The sequence below is a fragment of the Hylobates moloch genome, unplaced genomic scaffold (genome assembly GCF_009828535.3).
Source record: "Hylobates moloch isolate HMO894 unplaced genomic scaffold, HMol_V3 SCAFFOLD_9, whole genome shotgun sequence".
Taxonomy (NCBI): Eukaryota; Metazoa; Chordata; class Mammalia; order Primates; family Hylobatidae; genus Hylobates; species Hylobates moloch.
The window spans coordinates 125,047,745-125,066,479 of NW_026652284.1; the positions used below are offsets into that span (position 1 = coordinate 125,047,745).

Here is an 18,735-nt window from a genome sequence, read left to right on the forward strand (position 1 = left end):
CCAAGGTGGGTGGATCACCTGAGGTCAGGAGGCAGAGGTCAGGTAATTAATGGAGTTTTAGATCAGGTCCAACTTACAGTGGGTCCAGTGGGTCCCCAGATTCATCCTGTGGTCATTTTCCAAGTGCCAGGATGCATAATTGGCATAGACATACTTAGCAGCTGGCAGAACCCCAACATTGGCTCCTTGACTGGTAAAGGCTATTATGGTTGGAAATGCCAAATGGAAGCCATTAGAGCTGCCTGTACCTAGAAAAGTAGTAAATCAAAAACAATATTGAATCCCTGGAGGGAATGCAGAGATTAGTGCTACTATCAAGGACTTGAAGGACGCAGGGTGGTGATTCCCACCACCTCCCTGTTCAACTCTCCCATTTGGCCTGTGCAGAAGACAGATGGATCTTGGAGAATGACAGTGGATTATCATAAGCTTAACTAAGTGGTGACTCCAATTGCAGCTGCCGTCCCAGATGTGGTTTCATTGCTGGAGCAAATTAACACATCTCCTGGTGTTGGGAACAGGCCCCCCAAAATCTGGCCATAAACTGGCCCCAAAACTGGCCATAAACAAAATCTCTGCAGCACTGTGACATGTTCATGATGGCCATAACGCCCACGCTGGAAGGTTGCTGGTTTACAGGAATGAGGGCAAGGACGACCTGGCCCACCCAGGGTGGAAAACCGTTTAAAGGCATTCTTAAACCACAAACAATAGCATGAGTGATCTGTGCCTTAAGTACATGCTCCTGCTGCAGTTAACTAGCCCAACCTATTCCTTTAATTCGGCCCATCCCTTCATTTCCCATAAGGGATACTTTTAGTTAATATCTATAGAAACAATACTAATGACTGGCTTGCTGTTAATAAATACATGGGTAAATCTCTGTTTGGGGCTTTCAGCTCTGAAGGCTGTGAGACCCCTGATTTCCCACTTCACACCTCTATATTTCTGTGTGTATGTCTTTAATTCCTCTAGCGCTGCTGGGTTAGGGTCTCCCTGACTGAGCTGGTCTCGGCAAGTGGCGTCCATCGTGGGGGCTCGAATCCAGGTTGAAGGGTCACTGGAGCGATGGAGAACGTGGAACTAAGCTGGAGGACACCCAAGTACTCTTAAAGCCATCCCTGTGGTGAGATGGGACAAATGTGGGGTCTGGTGCGTTCTCCCTTGGAACTTTTTCACACTGATGATGAGGAGGAAGGAGAGTAAAACGAAGTAACAGAAGAGGTTACAGAGCAGGTTTATTTGCCAGCTAAATAAAGCTCAAGCGGCAAAGGAGGGAGAGGTTCATCCCTACCCTTCTGCACCCCCTCCTTATTTTGAAGAAAAAGACCCTCCAGATTTTTCTTTTCCAGAGGACATTGGGTGAAAACTAGTTGCCCCAGTGACTGTTTGAGCAACGCCTCGAGCGACTGCTCTTAGTTCTATTCAGGCAGGAATTCAGCAAGCTAGACGAGAGGGTGATTTAGAGGCTTGGCAATTCCCTGTTAGAATACATGCCCCGGATCAACAGGGAAATATTATAGCTACATTGGAGCCTTTTCCTTTTAAATTACTCAAAGAATTTAAACAAGCTATAAATCAGTATGGACCAGGTTCTCCTTTTGTAATGGGACTGTTAAAGAATGTTGCTGTTTCCAGTTGGATGATTCCTACTGACTGGGATGCTCTTACTCAAGCTTGTCTAACTCCTGCTCAGTTCTTACAATTTAAAACTTGGTGGGCAGATGAAGCTTCCATTCAGGCTGCTCACAATGCCCAGGCCCAAATTAATATAACTGCAGACTGACTTTTGGGGGTTGGCGGCTGGGCTGGTTTAGATGCACAAGTGGTCATGCAGGATGATGCCGTAGAACAGCTTAGAGGATTGTGCATTAGAGCTTGGGAAAAATCACTTCAGGTGGAGAAAAATACCCTTCCTTTAGTGCTACAAAACAGGGACCAAAAAAACCCTACATGGATTTTATAGCTCTGTTACGGGAGTCTCTTAAAAAGGCAATTGCAGATTCAACTGCTCAGGATATAGTGTTGCAGTTATTAGCTTTTGACAATGCTAATCCCAATTGCCAGGCAGCTCTGCGACCTATCAGAGGGAAAGCACATTTAGTTGATTATACCAAGGCCTGTGATGGTATTGGAGGTAATCTGCATAAGGCTACTCTGCTAGCACAGGCAATGGCAGGACTAAGAGTGGATAAAGGAAATACTCCATTTCCTGGAGCTTGTTTTAACTGTGGGAAGCATGGTCATACTAAAAAAGAATGTAGAAAAAATCAGCGAGTCAGGCCACCAGATAGGGGAAAAAAGAAAACTGCTGAGCCCAAAATATGGCCAAAATGTAAAAAAGGAAAACACTGGGCTAGTCAGTGTCACTCTAAGTTTGATAAAGATGGGAACCCAATTTCGGGAAACGCCACGAGGGGCCCGTCCCGAGCCCCATTCTAAACCAGAGCATTTGCAGCTCAGGCCATTCCCTCACCCCTGTACAATGTCTGTCCTCCACCACAGCCAGTAGTGCCACAGTAGATTTATGCTGCACAAAAGCTGTGAGCCTTCTGCGTGGGGAACCCCCACAAAAGGTCCCAACAGGAGTCTGTGGACCCTTGCCAGCAGGGATGATAGGATTACTTCTAGGCAGGTCTAGCTTAAATTTAAAAGGGGTACAAATACATACAGGAGTCATTGATTCAGATTACAATGGGGAAATTCAAATTGTTATATCTACTTCTGTTCCCTGGAAAGCAGAGCCAGGAGAGCGCATAGCACAGTTCCTCATTGTGCCATATGTGGGAATGGGAAAATGTGAAATTAAATGAACAGGAGGATTTAGAAGCACAAATAAACAAGGCAAAGCAGCTTATTGGGTAAATCAAGTTACTGATAAACGTCCTACCTGTGAAATAACTATTCAGGGAAAGAAATTTAAAGGTTTGGTAGATACAGGAGTGGACATTTCAATCATTTCTCTACAGCAGTGGCCGTTCACGTGGCCAATTCAACCTGCCCGATTTGACATAGTTGGAGTTGGTAAAGCCCCTGAAGTATATCAAAGTAGTTGTATTTTGCATTGTGAAGGGCCTGATGGACAACCTGGGACTATTCAACCAATTATAACTTCTGTACCTATACATTTATGGGGGAGAGATTTATTACAACAATGGGGAGCATAAGTTCTAATTCCAGAACAATTATATGGCCCTCAAAGTCAACATATGATGCATAAAATAGGGTATGTCTCTGGTATGGGACTAGAAAAAAAATTACAAGATTTGAAAGAAGCGCTTCAAATGGAAAGGCAAAGTTTCCGCCAAAGATTAGGATATCATTTTTGATGGTGGCCATTGTTAAGCCTCCAGAACCTATACCTTTAAAAGGGTTAACAGATAAGCCAATTTGGATAGAACAATGGTTGCTAAGCAAAGAGAAACTGGAGGCTTTAGAGAAATTAGTTACTGAACAATTAGAAAATGGGCACACAGCACCAACATTTTCCCCTTGGAATTCTCCGGTTTTCGTAATTAAGAAAAAATCAGGTAAAAGGAGAATGTTAACTAACTTAAGAGTCATCAGTTCAGTTATACAACCTATGGGACCACCACAGCCAGGGTTGCCTTCTCCTGCTATAATTCCAAAAACATTGGCCTTTAATAGTCATAGATTTAAAAGACTGTTTCTTTACTATCCCTTTAGCTGAGCAAGACTGTGAACGGTTTGCATTTACAATTCCTGCAGTAAACAACCTGCAGCCTGCTAAGCATTTTCATTGTTTTACAGATGGGTCTAGTAATGGTAAAGCTTCCTATTCTGGCTCGAAAAGTAAAGTTTTCCAGTCACTCCACACTTCAGCTCAAAAAGTGGAGCTTGTAGCTGTAATTGAGGTATTGACTGCTTTTAATATGCTTATTAATGTGATTTCTGATTCTTCATATGTGGTTCATTCCACGCAGTTAATTAAAAATGCTCAGTTATCATTTTCATACAGATAAACAACTGATGACAAAAACAAAAAAGGGGGAGAAATAGGGATTATGGGACAGCCCATACACAATTGAATCTAGCATTATTAACTTTAAATGTTTTGAGCCTGCCCAAAGGCCAGATGTTATCAGCAGCTGAACAGCATCTACAGAAACCAGCTGCAAAGACAGATGCAGAACAATTGGTTTGGTGGAGAGACCTGATAACAAAAAGTTGGGAAATAGGTAAAATAATAACTTGGGGTAGAGGTTACGTTTGTGTTTCTCCGGGCCAAAATCAACAGCCGATTTGGATACCATCAAGACACCTGAAACCTTATCATGAGCCAGATGCTGAGGAAGAGATTCTGGGAGGATCCCGAGGACCCCCCGGTTGCAGCCATGTCGAGACCGATGCTGAGGAGGACCCCAACTATCACGAGCAACACCCGCCGAACACAGCCACCCACCTGGGGACAGATGAAGAAGCTGTCACAGATGGCAGAAGAAAACCTGAGGAAAGCAGGACAGCCAGTCACAATGAGTAATTTAATGGTAGCTATGATAGTGATGATTGCCGTGAGTATTCCTTCAACAAGGGCTGACACAGAGAATAATTATACTTATCGGGCATATTTATCAATCTTCGCTGGCAATAATGCCTGGAAGTAATCACTCTATGATGCAGTTACACATGCTTTCTGATCTCAGTATTTACATTATAAATCTGCTCCTATAATTGAGGCATATCGCCCCTAAAAACCTATTCGTAAACAAAATAGAACCTGGCCAGAAATAATGAACGTACTTGTTTAGGAAGACTGCATTGCAGAACAGGCAGAGATGCTGCACAGCAATTCCTATGGAATCATTATTGATTGGTCCCCTAAGGGGATGTTTAGCTTGAATTGCACCTCTCAGTCTGTGTGCCACGGTCACACTATGTTCAGCTGATCTAAACAAAATGGTCAGATGGTAGAAATGATTAGAAGTATGGCAAGAGTTCCTATTATCTGGAACCATGGCAGTATAGTGGCACCTCAACCTCAAATGACATGGCCTGCTGTAGAAGCTAAATACAAGGATTTGTGGAAACTATTAATAGTTCTTAATAAGATCAAAATTTGGGAAAGAATAAAAAAGCATCTAGAAAGACACTCTACAAACTTGTCTTTGGATATTGCAAAATTAAAAGAACAAATATTTAAAGCATCCCAGGCACACCTGAGCTTAATGCCAAGAACTGGAGTGCTTAAAGGAGCTGCAGACAGATTAGCAACTGGTAACCCATTAAAATGGATAAAAACACTTGGAAGCTCTGTGATTTCAATGATGATTGTGCTTTTAATCTGTGTTGTTTGTCTTTGTATAGTCTGCAGATGTGGATCCTGACTCCTGCGAGAAGTAGCTCACTGTGACAAAGCTGCCTTTGCTTTTATCGATTTGCAAATCAAAGAAGGGGGACATGTTGGGAACAGGCCCCCTCCAAAATCTGGCCATAAACTGGCCCCCAAACTGGCCATAAACAAAGTCTCTGCAGCACTGTGACATGTTCATGATGGCCATAACGCCCATGCTGGAAGGTTGTGGGTTTACTGGAATGAGGGCAAGGAACACTTGGCCCACCCAGGGCAGAAAACCGCTTAAAGGCATTCTTAAACCACAAACAATAGCATGCTTTAAGTACATGCTCCTGCTGCAGATAACTAGCCCAACCCATCCCTTTATTTTGGCCCATCCCTTCATTTCCCATAAGGGATACTTTTAGTTAATCTAATATCTATAGAAACAATGCTAATGACTGGCTTGCTGTTAATAAATATGTGGGTAAACCTCTGTTTGGGGCTTTCAGCTCTGAAGGCTGTGAGACCCCTGATTTCCCACTTTACACTTCTATATTTCTGTGTGAGTGTCTTTAATTCCTCCAGCGCTGCTGGGTTAGGGTCTCCCCGACTGAGCTGGTCTCAGCATCCTGGTACCTGGTATGCAACCATTGACTTGGCAAATGCCTTTTTCTCCATTCCTGTCCATAAGGCCCATCAGAAGCAATTTGTCTTCAGCTGGCCAGGCCAGAAATATACCTTTACTGTCTTGCCTCAGGGGTATATCGACTCTCCAGCTTTGCATCATAATCTTATTCAGAGACAGCTTGATCGCTTTTTGCTTCTATAATATATCACACTGGTCCATTATATTGATGACATTATGCTGACTGGATCCAGTAAGCAAGAAGTAGCAAACACACTGGACTTACTTGTGAGACACTTGGATGCCAGAGGATGCAAAATAAATCCAACTAAAATTCAGGGAACTTCTACCTCAATAAAATTTCTAAAGGTCTAGTGGTGTTGGGCCTGTTGAAATATTCCTTCTAAGGGGAAGGATAAGTTGCTGCATTTGGCCCCTCCTACAACCAAGAAAGAAGCATAATGCCTAGTGGGGTTATTTGGGTTTTGGAGGCAACACATTCCTCATTTGGATGTGTTACCCCAGGCTACTTATCGAGTAACCCAAAAGGCTGCCAGTTTTGAATGGGATCCAGAACAGGAGAAGGCTCTGCAACAAATCCAGGCTGCTGTGCGCACTCTGCTCTGCCACTTGGACCACATGACCCAGCAGATCTAATGGTGCTTGAGACGTCAGTGGCAGATAGAGATGCTGTTTGGAGCCTTTGGCATGCCCCCATAGGTGAATCACAGTGGAGGCCTCTAGGATTTTGGAGCAAGGCCCTGCCATCTTCTGCAGATAGCTACTCTCCTTTTGAGAGACAGCTCTTGGCCTGTTACTGGGCTTTGGTGGAAACTGAATGTTTCAAGTCACCATGCTACCTGAACTATCATGAACTGGGTGCTTTCTGACCCATCTAGCCATAAAGTGGGTCATGCATAGCAGCATTCCATCATCAAATGGAAGTGGTATATACATGATCGGGCTTGAGTGGGCCCTGAAGGCACAAGAAACTTACATGAGGAAGTGGCCCAAATGCCCATGGTCTCCCCTCCTGCCACCCTGCCTTCTCTCCTGCAGCCTGCACTGATGGCCTCGTGGGGAGTTCTCTATGATCAGTTGACAGAGGAAGAGAAAACTAGGGCCTGGTTCACAGATGGTTCTGCACGATATGCAGGCACCACCTGAAAGTGGACAGCTGCAGCACTACAGCCTCTTTCTAAGACATCCTTGAAAGACAGCGGTGAAGGGAGATCTTCCCAGTGGGCAGAACTTCGAGCAGTGCACCTGGTTGTGCACTTTCTGTGGAAGGAGAAATGGCCAGATGTGTGATTATATACTGATTCATGGGCTGTAGCCAATTGTTTGGCTGGATGGTCAGGGACTTGGAAGAAGCATGATTGGAAAATTGGTGACAAACAAATTTGGGGCAGAGGTATGTGGGTGGACCTCTCTGAGTGGTCAAACACTGTGAAAATATTTGTATCTCATGTGAGTGCTGCTCACCAATGGGTGACCTCAGCAGAGGAGGATTTTAATAATCAAGTGGATAGGATGACCCATTCTGTGGACAGCACTCAGGCTCTTTCCCTCGCCACCCCTGTCATTGCCCAATGGGCCCATGAACAAAGTGGCCATTGTGGCAGGGATGGAGGTTACTCATGGGTTCAGCAACATGGACTTCCACTCACCAAAGCTGATCTGGCTACAGCCACTGCTGAGTGCCCAATTTGCCAGCAACGGAGACCAACACTGAGCTCTCAATATGGCACCATTCCTCGGGGTGATCAGTCACCTACCTGGTGGTAGGTTGATTATACTAGACCTCTTCCATCATGGAAAGGGCAGATGTTTGTCCTCACTGGAATAGACATTTACTCTGGATATGGGTTAGCCTATCCTGCAGGCAATGCTTCTGCCGAGACTACCATCTGTGGACCTATGGAATGCCTTATCATCCACCGTCATGGTATTCCACACAGCATTGCCTCTCACCAAGGCACTCACTTTATGGCTAAAGAAGTGTAGTAGTGGGCTCATGCTCATGGAATTCACTGGTTTTAGCATGTTCGCCATCACCCTGAAGCAGGTGGATTGCTAGAACAGTGGAATGGCCTTTTGAAGTCACAATTACAATGCCAACTAGGTGACACTACTTTGCAAGGCTGGGGCAAAGTTCTCCAGAAGGCCGTGTATGCTCAGAATCAGCATCCAATATATGGTACTGCTTCTCCCACAGCCAGGATTCACGGGTCCAGGAACCAAGGGGTGGAAGTGGAAGTGGCACCACTCACCATCACCCCTACTGATCCACTAGCAAAATTTTTGCTTTGTGTTCTCATGACATTACGTTCTGCTGGCCTAGAGGTCTTAGTTCCAGAGGGAGGAATGTTGCCACCAGGAGACACAACAACAATCCCATTAAACTGGAAGTTAAGATTGCCACCTGAACAATTTGGGCTCTCCTACCTTTAAGTCAACAAGCTAAGAAGGGAGTTACAGTGTTGGCTGGGGTGACTGACCCGGACCATCAAGATGAAATGAGTCTACTACTCCACAATGGAGGTACGGAAGGGTATGCATGGAATACAGGCGATCCATTAGGGCATCTCTTAGTATTACCATGCCCTGTGATTAAAGTCAATGGGAATCTATAACAGCCCATTCCAGGCAGGACTACAAATGGCCCAGACCCTTCAGGAATGAAGGTTTGGGTCACTCCACCAGGAAAAAAACCATTACCTGCTGAGGTGCTTGCTAAAGGCAAAGAGAATACAGAATTGGTAGTAGAAGAAGGTAGTCATCAATACCAGCTACGACCATGTGATCAGCTGCAGAGATGGGGACTGTAATTGTCATGAGTATTTTTCCTTTTTTGTTAAAAACATGTTTGTGTTGGCCAGGCACGGTGGCTCATGCCTGTAATCCCAGCATTTTGGGAGGCCGAGATGGACGGATCACAAGGTCAGGAGATCGAGACCATCCTGGCTAACACGGTGAAATCCCGTCTCTACTAAAAATACAAAAAATTAGCTGGGAATGGTGGCGGGCACCTGTAGTCCCAGCTACTTGGGAGGCTGAGGCAGGAGAAAGGCGTCAACCTGGGAGGCGGAGCTTGCAGTGATCTGAGATCGCGCCACTGCACTCCAGCCTAGGCAACTGAGCGAGACTACGTCTCAGAAAAAAAAAAAAGTTTGTGCATGTATACACTTGTACTAAGAATATTTTCATTTTGTTTCATTTTCCTTTATCATGTGACATAAGATTTATTGACTTCATATCAGCATTTAAGTATTGTTAACTTTATGTAATAGTATTTGGGTTGGGGATTGGTTTGTTTCCAGTTGTACAAAAGATAGTTGCATTATGTTAGGCATAATTATGACCTTAATAGTGTCTTTATTTGAAGATTATGTATGATCTCAGGAGATGTGTATGGGTTCAAGTTGACAAGGGGTGGACTTGTGATGGTTAATACTGAGTGTCAGCTTGATTGGATTGATGAATGCAAAGTATTAATCCTGGGTGTGTCTGTGAGGGTGTTGCCAAAGGATATCAACATTCGAGTCAGTGGGCTGGGGAAAGCAGACCCACCCTTAATCTGGTGGGCACCATCTAATCAGCTGCCAGTGAATATAAAGCAGGCAGAAAAACGTGAAAAGGAGACTGGCCTAGCCTCCCAGCCTACATCTTTCTTCCATGCTGGACGCTTCCTGCCCTGGAACGTCGGACTTCCAAGTTCTTCCATATATATATATATATAGCTATTAGTTCTGTGCCTCTAGAGAACCTTAATACACACTACTACCACCCAAAAGTTTCCCCCACTCCAGGGCAAGTCCAACTCCTAAACAAGAAACTCCCAGCCTCCATCACCAGCCCCTCTGTACACTGAGTGGCCGTTGGCCAGAGATTTCCCAGCCTGTTTTCTGGGAATGCCCCCTCTCTCTCAGGGATGCTTGAGGGCTGCCTGGCACATGCCAAGCCCAGTGTGCTGACATCTTCCTCCAGAGAAGGTGAGAGGTGACAGCGTGCTGGCAGCCCTCGCAGCCCTCACTTGCTCTCGGTGCCTCCTCAGCCTTGGCGCCCACTCTGGCTGTGCTTGAGGAGCCCTTCAGCCCACCGCTGCACCCTGGGAGCCCCTTTCTGGGCTGGCCAGGGCCGGAGTCGGCTCCCTCAGCTTGCAGGGAGGTGTGGAGGGAGAGGCGCAGGTGGGAACCGGGGCTGTGCACGGTGCTTGCAGGCCAGCACGAGTTCCGGGTGGGCGTGGGCTCAGCAGGCCCTGCACTCGGAGCGGCCAGCCAACCTGGAAGCCCTGGGCAGTGAGGGCCTTAGCACCTAGGCCAGCAGCTGCTGTGCTCGACTTCTCACTGGGCCTTAGCTGCCTCCCCGTGGGGCAGGGCTCGGGACCTGCAGCCTGCCATGCCTGAGCCTCCCCCCGCCCGCCAAGAGCTCCTGTGTGGCCCAAGCCTCCCTGACAAGCACCGCTCCCTGCTCCACGGTGCCCAGTCCCATCGACCACCCAAGGGCTGAGGAGTGTGGGCACATGGTGTGGGACTGGCAGGCAGATCCACCTGTGGCCCTGGTGCAGGATCCACTGGGTGAAGCCAGCTGGGCTCCTGAGTCTAGTGGGGACTTGGAGAACCTTTATGTCTAGCTAAGGGATTGTAAACACACCAATCAGCACTCTGTGTCTAGCTCAGGGTTTGTGAATGCACCAATCGTCACTCTGTATCTAGTTAATCTGGTGGGGACTTGGAGAATCTTTATGTCTAGCTAAGGGATTGTAAATACACCAATCAGCACTCTGTATCTAGCTCAAAGTTTGCAAACACACCTGTCAGCACCCTGTGTCTAGCTCAGGGTTTGTGAATGCACCAATCGGCACTTTGTATCTAGTTACTCTAGTGGGGACTTGGAGAACCTTTATGTCTAGCTAAAGGATTGTAAATACGCCAATCAGCACTCTGTATCTAGCTCAAGGTTTGTAAATGCACCAATCAGCACTCTGTGTCTAGCTCAGGGTTTGTAAATACACCAAATGACACTCTGTATCTAGCTAATCTAGTGGGGACATGGAGAACTTTTGTGTCTAACTCAGGGATTGTAAACGCACCAATCAGCACCCTGTCAAAACGGACCAATCAGCTCTCTGTAAAAGAGACCAATCGGCTCTCTGTAAAATGGACCAATCAGCAGGATATTGGTGGGGCCAGATAAGAGAATAAAAGCAGGCTGCCTGAGCCAGCAGTGGCAACCCGCTCGGGTCCCCTTCCACACCGTGGAAGCTTTGTTCTTTCGCTCTTTGCAGTAAATCTAGCTACTCCTCACTCTTTGGGTCCACACTGCCTTTATGAGCTGTGACACTCAACACGAAGGTCTGCAGCTTTACTCCTGATGCCATCGAGACCACGAACCCACTGGGAGGAACGAACAACTCCAGGTGTGCTGCCTTAAGAGCTGTAACACTGACTGCGAAGGTCTGCAGCTTCACTCCTGAGCCAGTGAGACCATGAACCCACCAGAAGGAAGAAACTCTGAACACATCCGAACATCAGAACAAACTCCAGACATGCTGCCTTTAAGAACTGTAACACTCACCGCAAGGGTCCGTGGCTTCATTCTTGAAGTCAGTGAGACCAAGAACCCACCAATTCTGGACACAAAGGGATGAGTCATACCATTGTCTCCTCACACCGGACATGGGATAGCCACAGCAGAAGCCACTTTATGGCCCAGAGAAATTCCAGGGAAAAAGGATTGTATTAATTGATAACATCATCAACAATGCATGAAAGCACACATCTCCTCATATCTGGTCATTACAGGATAATCTTTACTAACTGATTAGTGGGTAGCATGTTGTTATTTGTTTTGGGATTGGTAGACTTGCGCCTTTTCCAAGCTTCCATGGTTGTATATTCTCTTATTTGGAGTGGTCTGTTCATGTCCTATGGTCACTGATTTGTAGGAGATTTTTATGCCAAAGTTACTGATCTTTCTTCACTGCAAATACTTGTTCCAGTCATTACTTTTTTATTGGAAAGCGTCAGATTACACACAGAAATAATTTCCAGGCAGACTAAAATGTTTTCCAAAATAATAGAAAATTTGAAGAGAACCAAGTTTCAAATTCTTAGTACCTGTTAGGAGAAAAAATTTTAAAAGAAATATATATGTATTTTTTGTGACAAGGTCTCTCTCTGTTGTCCAGGCTAGAGTATGATCACAGCACACCAGTCTTGAACTCCCAATCAATCCTCCCACCTTAGCCTCCTGCGTATCTGGGACTACAGGCGCAAGCCACCACACCCAGCTAATTTTTTTTTTTTTTTTTTGTAGAGAGGGGTTTTCGCCATGTTGGTTTCGCTGGTCTCAAGGTCCTGGGCTCAAGCGATCCACCCATCTCAGCCTCCCAAAGTGCTGGGATTACAGGTGAGCCACTGCACCCAGCCAAAGAGAAGTATTTAAATACCTAAAATATACAGACTTCTGAATAAAACAAATCCAAAATAAAGGTGGAATGCTGCTGACAAATCAGGCAGAAGATAATGGTTGAGAAGACTGTTATCAGCATGTAAGTTCAGGGCCCTGGCCTTTGATGTTATATCCCAAAAAGGTAGACAGTCCACATGTTCCAGTAGGTCATGTGCCACCTCTTTCTCCTTGGAGAGGAGGAGGTGAGTGGCAAGAATATGTAGCCTGGGAATCCTCCTCAGAAAGCAGGGCACTGAAGCCCACTTCCTGGCCCCATGGACACCTGAGCCTGCATTCTCACCAGTGGATCAATGGCAGCCTGACATAGCAAGAACAGGCAGAATGATATTAAGCTCATTTTAAGACGGCAGGAAAAAAAACTATACTTTTTGGAAGGATTTCCCTGAAAACCCTAGGTTATTGGAATCCAGAATAACTTGTACTGTGTAACTTACGTTGTCCTGTGATACACAGTCTTTCTAAACAAATGTTCCTGTATATTGAATTTAATTATTCTCATCTTAATTGGAATATGACTTTGTCTTTAATGATTAGAAATTGGGGCCTGAATAGTAGTGGGCACTGAGCAGCTGCCACTGAGTCACATGCCAGCTGTGGATTCAGCTAACACGGGTTGGCAGCTTCCCTTCATAGAAGATTTAAGATAGCACCACAGTGTTCTCATTTTCTCTCAATTAATATTGAGGTGATCTCAGGTTTCTGGACTTTCATCTCAGTGATCTCATCTAGGTACCTGAGTGATCTCTTGGCTTTGCAGTAACACCTCAGTAATCACAGTTCCTCTTTCGATTGTTACCTCAGTGATCTCAGCTCCATTCTGAAGTAACTTCTCAGTGATCATAGCTTTTCCCTAAAGTAACCTCTTTCTAAAGCATCACCCCTAGTGATCTCAATCTTTCTCTGAAGAATCACCTTAGTGATTTCAGCCACCTCTGAAGTTAACACCTGTGTGATCTCAACTCCAGTGAACAACTCAGTTATTTCATCTCCTTTCTAAAGTTAACAGCTTAGTGATCTCATTTCCTTTCTGAAGAATCACATCAGCAGTCTCAGCCTCTCTTAAGTAACATCTCTGTGATCTCAGCTTCTAACACCTGAGGGATAACATCTTCGTCCTGAATAATACCTCAGTAACCTCAGCTCCTCCCTTAAGTAACATCTCATTGGTATCAGCTTTTCTCTGAAGCAGAACCTCAGTGATCTCAGCTCCTAAGTAACATCTCAGCATTCTCATCTCTTTCCAGCATGTACATCTCTTACGGATGGTAAAATATAGTGATTTCACTTCCTTTATGAAATAGCACTCAGTGACCTCCATTCTTCTAGAGTTTCACTTTAGTGATTTCAGCTTCTCTGAAGAAACACCTCTGTGATCTCAGCTTCTCTGAAGAATTACCTCAATGATCTAATCTCTAAAGTAATATCTTAGTGATCCCATTTCCGTTATTTCAGCTCCTCTGAAGTAAACCTCAGTGGTCAGAGCTACTCTGCAGTACCCATTAGTGATGTCAGTTCCTTTCAGAAGTCACACCCAGTGATCTCACCTCCTCTCTGATGAAACACCTCAGTGTACTCAGATCCTCTGAAGTAACACAAATTGTCTCACTTTCTTTCTGAAGTGACACCTCAGTGATCTCAGCTCTTCTCCAAAGAAACAGTTAAGCTCTTGTCCTCTCTGAAGTAACACCTTAGTTATTTCATCTATCCGAAACAACACCTCACAGAATGGCAACACCTCTAAAGTTAACACCTCGGTTATCTGAGCTATCTGAGGTTTCACTTCAGTGATCTCAGTCCCTCTGAAGTAACACCTCAGTATTAGTTCCTCTGGAATTTCACTTCAGTGGTTTCAGTTGCTCTGAAGTAAAACACCAGTGATGTCAGCTCCTTTCTCAAGTTAACAAATCAGTTACCAGTTCCTCTCTGGAGTTAATACCTCACTGTTGTCAGTGTCTGTACATAGAAGGGGGAACAAGCTCTTGTCTACATCGTGGTGTTTTGCTGTGGACTTAAGGGTCAATGCCTGGATGGGCACAGCAGATCATGCCTGTAATCCTAACCTTTTGGGAAGGTGAGGTGGGAGGACTGCTTCAGCCCAGGAGTTTGAGGCAGTGGTGAGCCATGATGGCACCACTGCACTCCAACCTGGTGACAGAGTAAGAACGTCTTTAAAACAAACAAACAAAAAAGGATCAATATCCTAGTGCCTATTTCCTCCCCACCAAGCTGACAGATGTTGGGGGCGGGGGCCTGGGGTGAAGACAGCCCTTCTCTATCTCAGGCACTTAACATGTTGAGAATTTCAAGTGGCTTGAATCTCATACATTTGTTTCGTTTGCAGGTGGCTGCTACTAGAAATGGTTCTGATTCGGTTTCGAGAACTGTGTCCTTGGCTGGGTGCAGTGGTGCATGCCTGTAATCCCAGCACTTTGGGAGGCCGAGGCGGGCGGATCACCTGAGGTCAGGAGTTCGAGACCAGCCTGGCCAACATGGTGAAACCTCATCTTTACTAAAAATACGAAAATTAGTCAGGCTTGGTAGCAGGTGCCTGTAATTCCAGCTACTCGGGAGGCGGAGGCAGGAGAATCGCTTGAACCTGGGAGGCGGAGGTTGCAGTGAGCCAAGATTGTGCCATTGCACTCCAGCCTGGGGAACAAGAGCAAGACTTTGTCTCAAAAAAAAAAAAAAAAAAGTATCCTTAAAACAGAACAAATAATTCTGAATACAAAATTTTAATTATGAATAAACTAGATTCATCTTCATCATAGTAATATGGCAATGGATACTAGACTCTTGAACCAGGAGTAAAAAAATGAAAAAAAAAATCCTTCAAATATAGGAATAGAAATATTAGAGATAGTAAAAAAGAGCTTTCTGAATTTGAGAAATGTATGTTTTAAATATATCTACCAAAGAACAGTATTTTCAGCATTTTTTGGGGGGAAATACCATAGATGTAAAGAGGTACCCACTTGGTGTAACAGCTATGAGGTCTGCTGAGTGTGAAGCTCCCCTCCTTTGCCTGCATAGGAATTGAGACATCCCATGGTTTCTGGGGCACAGGATCTGCAGGTCATAAGGGCAGGTTTTGAGGAAAACACCCAGTTTTGAGTTGAATTTTTACTAAAAAGTTAGGATATCCTTTCTGATCTTGAATAAAGTTAAAAGCTCCAGATAAAGTGTTTTCTAGGCCAGGCGTGTTGCCTCACGCCTGTAATCCCAATACTTTCGGAAGCCAAGGTGGGAGGATCACTTGAGGCCAGGAGTTCGAGACCAGCCTGGCCAACACAGTGAAACTCCGTCTCTACTAAAAATACAAAAACTAGCCAGGTGTGGTGGCGCATATCTACAATCCTAGTTATTTGGGAGGCTGAGGCACAAGAAAAGCTTGAACCTGGGGGGGTAGGCGGAGACTGCAGTGAGCCAAGATCATGCCACTGCACTCCAGCTTGGGCAACAGAGCAAGACTGTCTCCACACACACACACACACACACAAGTTTTTTAAATTTATGTAATTTCTCACTAATATATCTTTAGACTTTTTCCTTGTTTCATACAAAACAGGTGTTTCCACACTTAGGATTTCCATCCATTTTACATGATACTTGATGAAAATATCTTTTTATATCACTTTATCCATACAATAGTGTTTTAAGAGAATACTGAAAATAGTCCAACTTTCAAATTTTAAGTGCAATAATTAGTATGGTTAATTGATATTTAGGAAGGGCATGTAATGTTCTTAGAAAAAGAACTTTATTTGGAATGTAAGATTTTATTGGGATAATCATTCTTATGCCTTAAATTCCCTTAGTTCAAATAAACTAATGTCAAAGAAAGAATTATGGCTGTTTTTACCAAAATTCTCTACAATTGTATGATTACTCTCCAATATAACTTCAAGATGTTGAGGAAAATAAAACAGGTAGTCTCTGAAGTTTTTCCACAGAAACAGCATGCTAAGTGCTTCTTTCTGGAGTTATTTTGTGACACTGAATCGCCAAAGAAAGGCTTCCTATAGAGTTAACAGAGACTTCTCTTGGGCTGAAGGCTGCTTGTGGTTCCACATGCAGTTTCTGTGAGAATGGATTCTTATGTCAGCCATGGGTCACAACTTTCTGTGCACTTTCTGGTGCTGGATTAGGTGGCCATGCTGGTTGAAGGCACGCCCACACTCCCCACACTCGTAGGGCTTCTCACCTGTGTGGATCCGCTGGTGCTGGATGAGCACTGAGTACTGGCTGAAGGCCTTCCCACAGCTATTGCACTCATAGGGCTTCTCGCCCGTGTGGGTCCTCAGGTGCACAATCAGAGTTGCTTTCAGGCTGAAGGCTTTGCCACATTCTGTGCACTGGAAGGGCTTTTCACCTGTGTGGATTCTCTCATGCTGGATCAAAGACCGGCGTGCACTGAAGGCGTGCCCACATTCACCACACACATAGGGCTTCTCCCCAGTGTGGACTCTCTGGTGCTGGATCAGGTGTGAGTGCTGAACGAAGGCCTTCCCACATTCGTAGCATGCATAGGGCTTTTCCTCGGTGTGGATCCGCTCGTGATTCATCAGTGTGGAGCGGTGGCTGAAAGTCTTCCCACACTCACTGCACTCATAGGGCTTCTCCCCGGTGTGCACGTTGTGGTGCTGAATGAGGACTGAGCGGTCGCTGAAGGCCTTCCCACACTCGCTGCACGTGTAGGGCTTCTCCCCGGTGTGGATCCTCTGGTGCTGCAGCAGTGTCCTCTTCACACTGAAGGTTTTCCCACACTCATTGCACCTGTGAGGCTTCTCCCCGGTGTGTACCCTCTGGTGGCTCCGCAGAACAGTGCTATGGTTGAAGGCTTTCCCACACAACGGACACACATACGGCCTTTCTCCCGTGTGGATCCGCTGGTGCTGAATGAGATGTGAGAGTTGAGTGAAGGCTTTCCGACACTCAAGACATTCGTGAGGCTTCTCTCCTGTATGTATCTTGTGATGCTGAGCAAGATCTGAGCTCACTCTAAAGGCTTTTCCACACTCATTACACTCATAGGGCTTCTCACCTGTGTGAATTCTCCTGTGTTTACTAAGGACTGAGCTCTGGCTGAAGGCCTTCCCACATACACTGCACACATAGGGCTTCTCTCCCGTGTGGATACGCTGATGCTGAAGGAGGTGGGAACTCCGGCCAAAGCACTTCCCACACTCAACACACATGTAGGGCCTCTCTCCACTAGGCACTGCCTGGTGCGGAGTGAGTGGCATGCTTTGGCTTAAGACCTGAACTTCATGGTGGTCAACAGAGTTTGGACTCAGACAGAAGCTTCGCTTTGTTTCATTATTTTCTTGATCAATCCTCCCCAAGGGTGTTTTCCCCAGAATCACTGTTTGCTCTGAAATTAATGGCTTCGGACTCAAGTCTGTATTTTGACTCTCTCCCTTGGTTTCACATTCTGAAAGAACAAATCCAAAATGAAAATGTTAACACTACTCAAAACTGAAGAGCTAGTGCAACCCTGAAACTGGCCTTGCTGATGAAGGTGCAAAATCCCTCAATGCACATGTCGGTGTGAGCTAGAGAAGAACAGAACCACCATAACTGTGTCAAACAACTAGAAATCAGAAGATAATGTTACCAAACAGGAATGTGCCAAGGCGAGGTTTAAGAGAAAGGTGTAAACTCCAGTTTGAGGTCACACCCCTGTGTGGAGTACACAGAACAGCAGGGAAACAGCCCAGTGGTGCCTGAGCCCTGCCCTCCCAGGGGTCCTCATGTGGACAGAGCTGAAATGCAGGCCCACACAATGTGGGTGCCCTGTGGGGCAAACAGCAGCACTTGGCCAGGCAGGGAGAGGTGTGAGCTATTGTGAGCAAGTCGGGGGGTGCCATCTGGAGGCCAACAGACTTGTACATGAGGTAGGGGTGGTGATGCTGTCGCCTCTTTGTAGAAAATAATCTTTTTTTTTTTTTTTTTGAGAAAGAGCCTTGCTCTGTTATCCAGGCTGGAGTGCAGTGGTGCAATCTTGGTTCACTGCAACCCCCACCTCCTGGGTTCAAGCGATTCTCATGTCTGAGCCTCCTGAGTAACTGGGATTACAGACGCACACCATCATGCCTGGCTAATTTTTGTATTTTTAGTAGAGATGGGGTTTTATCGTGTCAGCCAGACTGGTCTTGAACTCTTGACTTCAAGTGATTCACCCACCTCGGCCTCCCAAAGTGCTGGGATTACAGGCATGAACCACCGTACTTGGCCATGTGGAAGATCATTTCATGTGGAGAATGCAGTGGCAGGAGGAGGGGAGGGAAGGACAAGACTGAAGGTGCAGAGGGGCATGATGGGAATCTGCTGCCAAGTT

At 45.6% G+C, this 18,735-nt stretch overlaps 1 protein-coding gene across 8 annotated transcripts in view; it reads right to left on the bottom strand.

Moving 5' to 3' along the window:
- The window catches only part of ZNF250 (zinc finger protein 250), a 50,949-nt gene that overhangs the window by 14,249 nt on the left and 17,965 nt on the right, over positions 1-18,735 (bottom strand). For 7 of the 8 annotated variants that reach the window (XM_058443778.1, XM_032760862.2, XM_058443776.1 and 4 more), the window contains one exon: positions 11,637-17,829. In XM_058443778.1, coding sequence (XP_058299761.1) covers positions 16,508-17,829 — 1,322 coding nt within the window. In that variant the 3' untranslated portion in view covers positions 11,637-16,507. The other variant, XM_058443775.1, reaches the window with a different exon arrangement.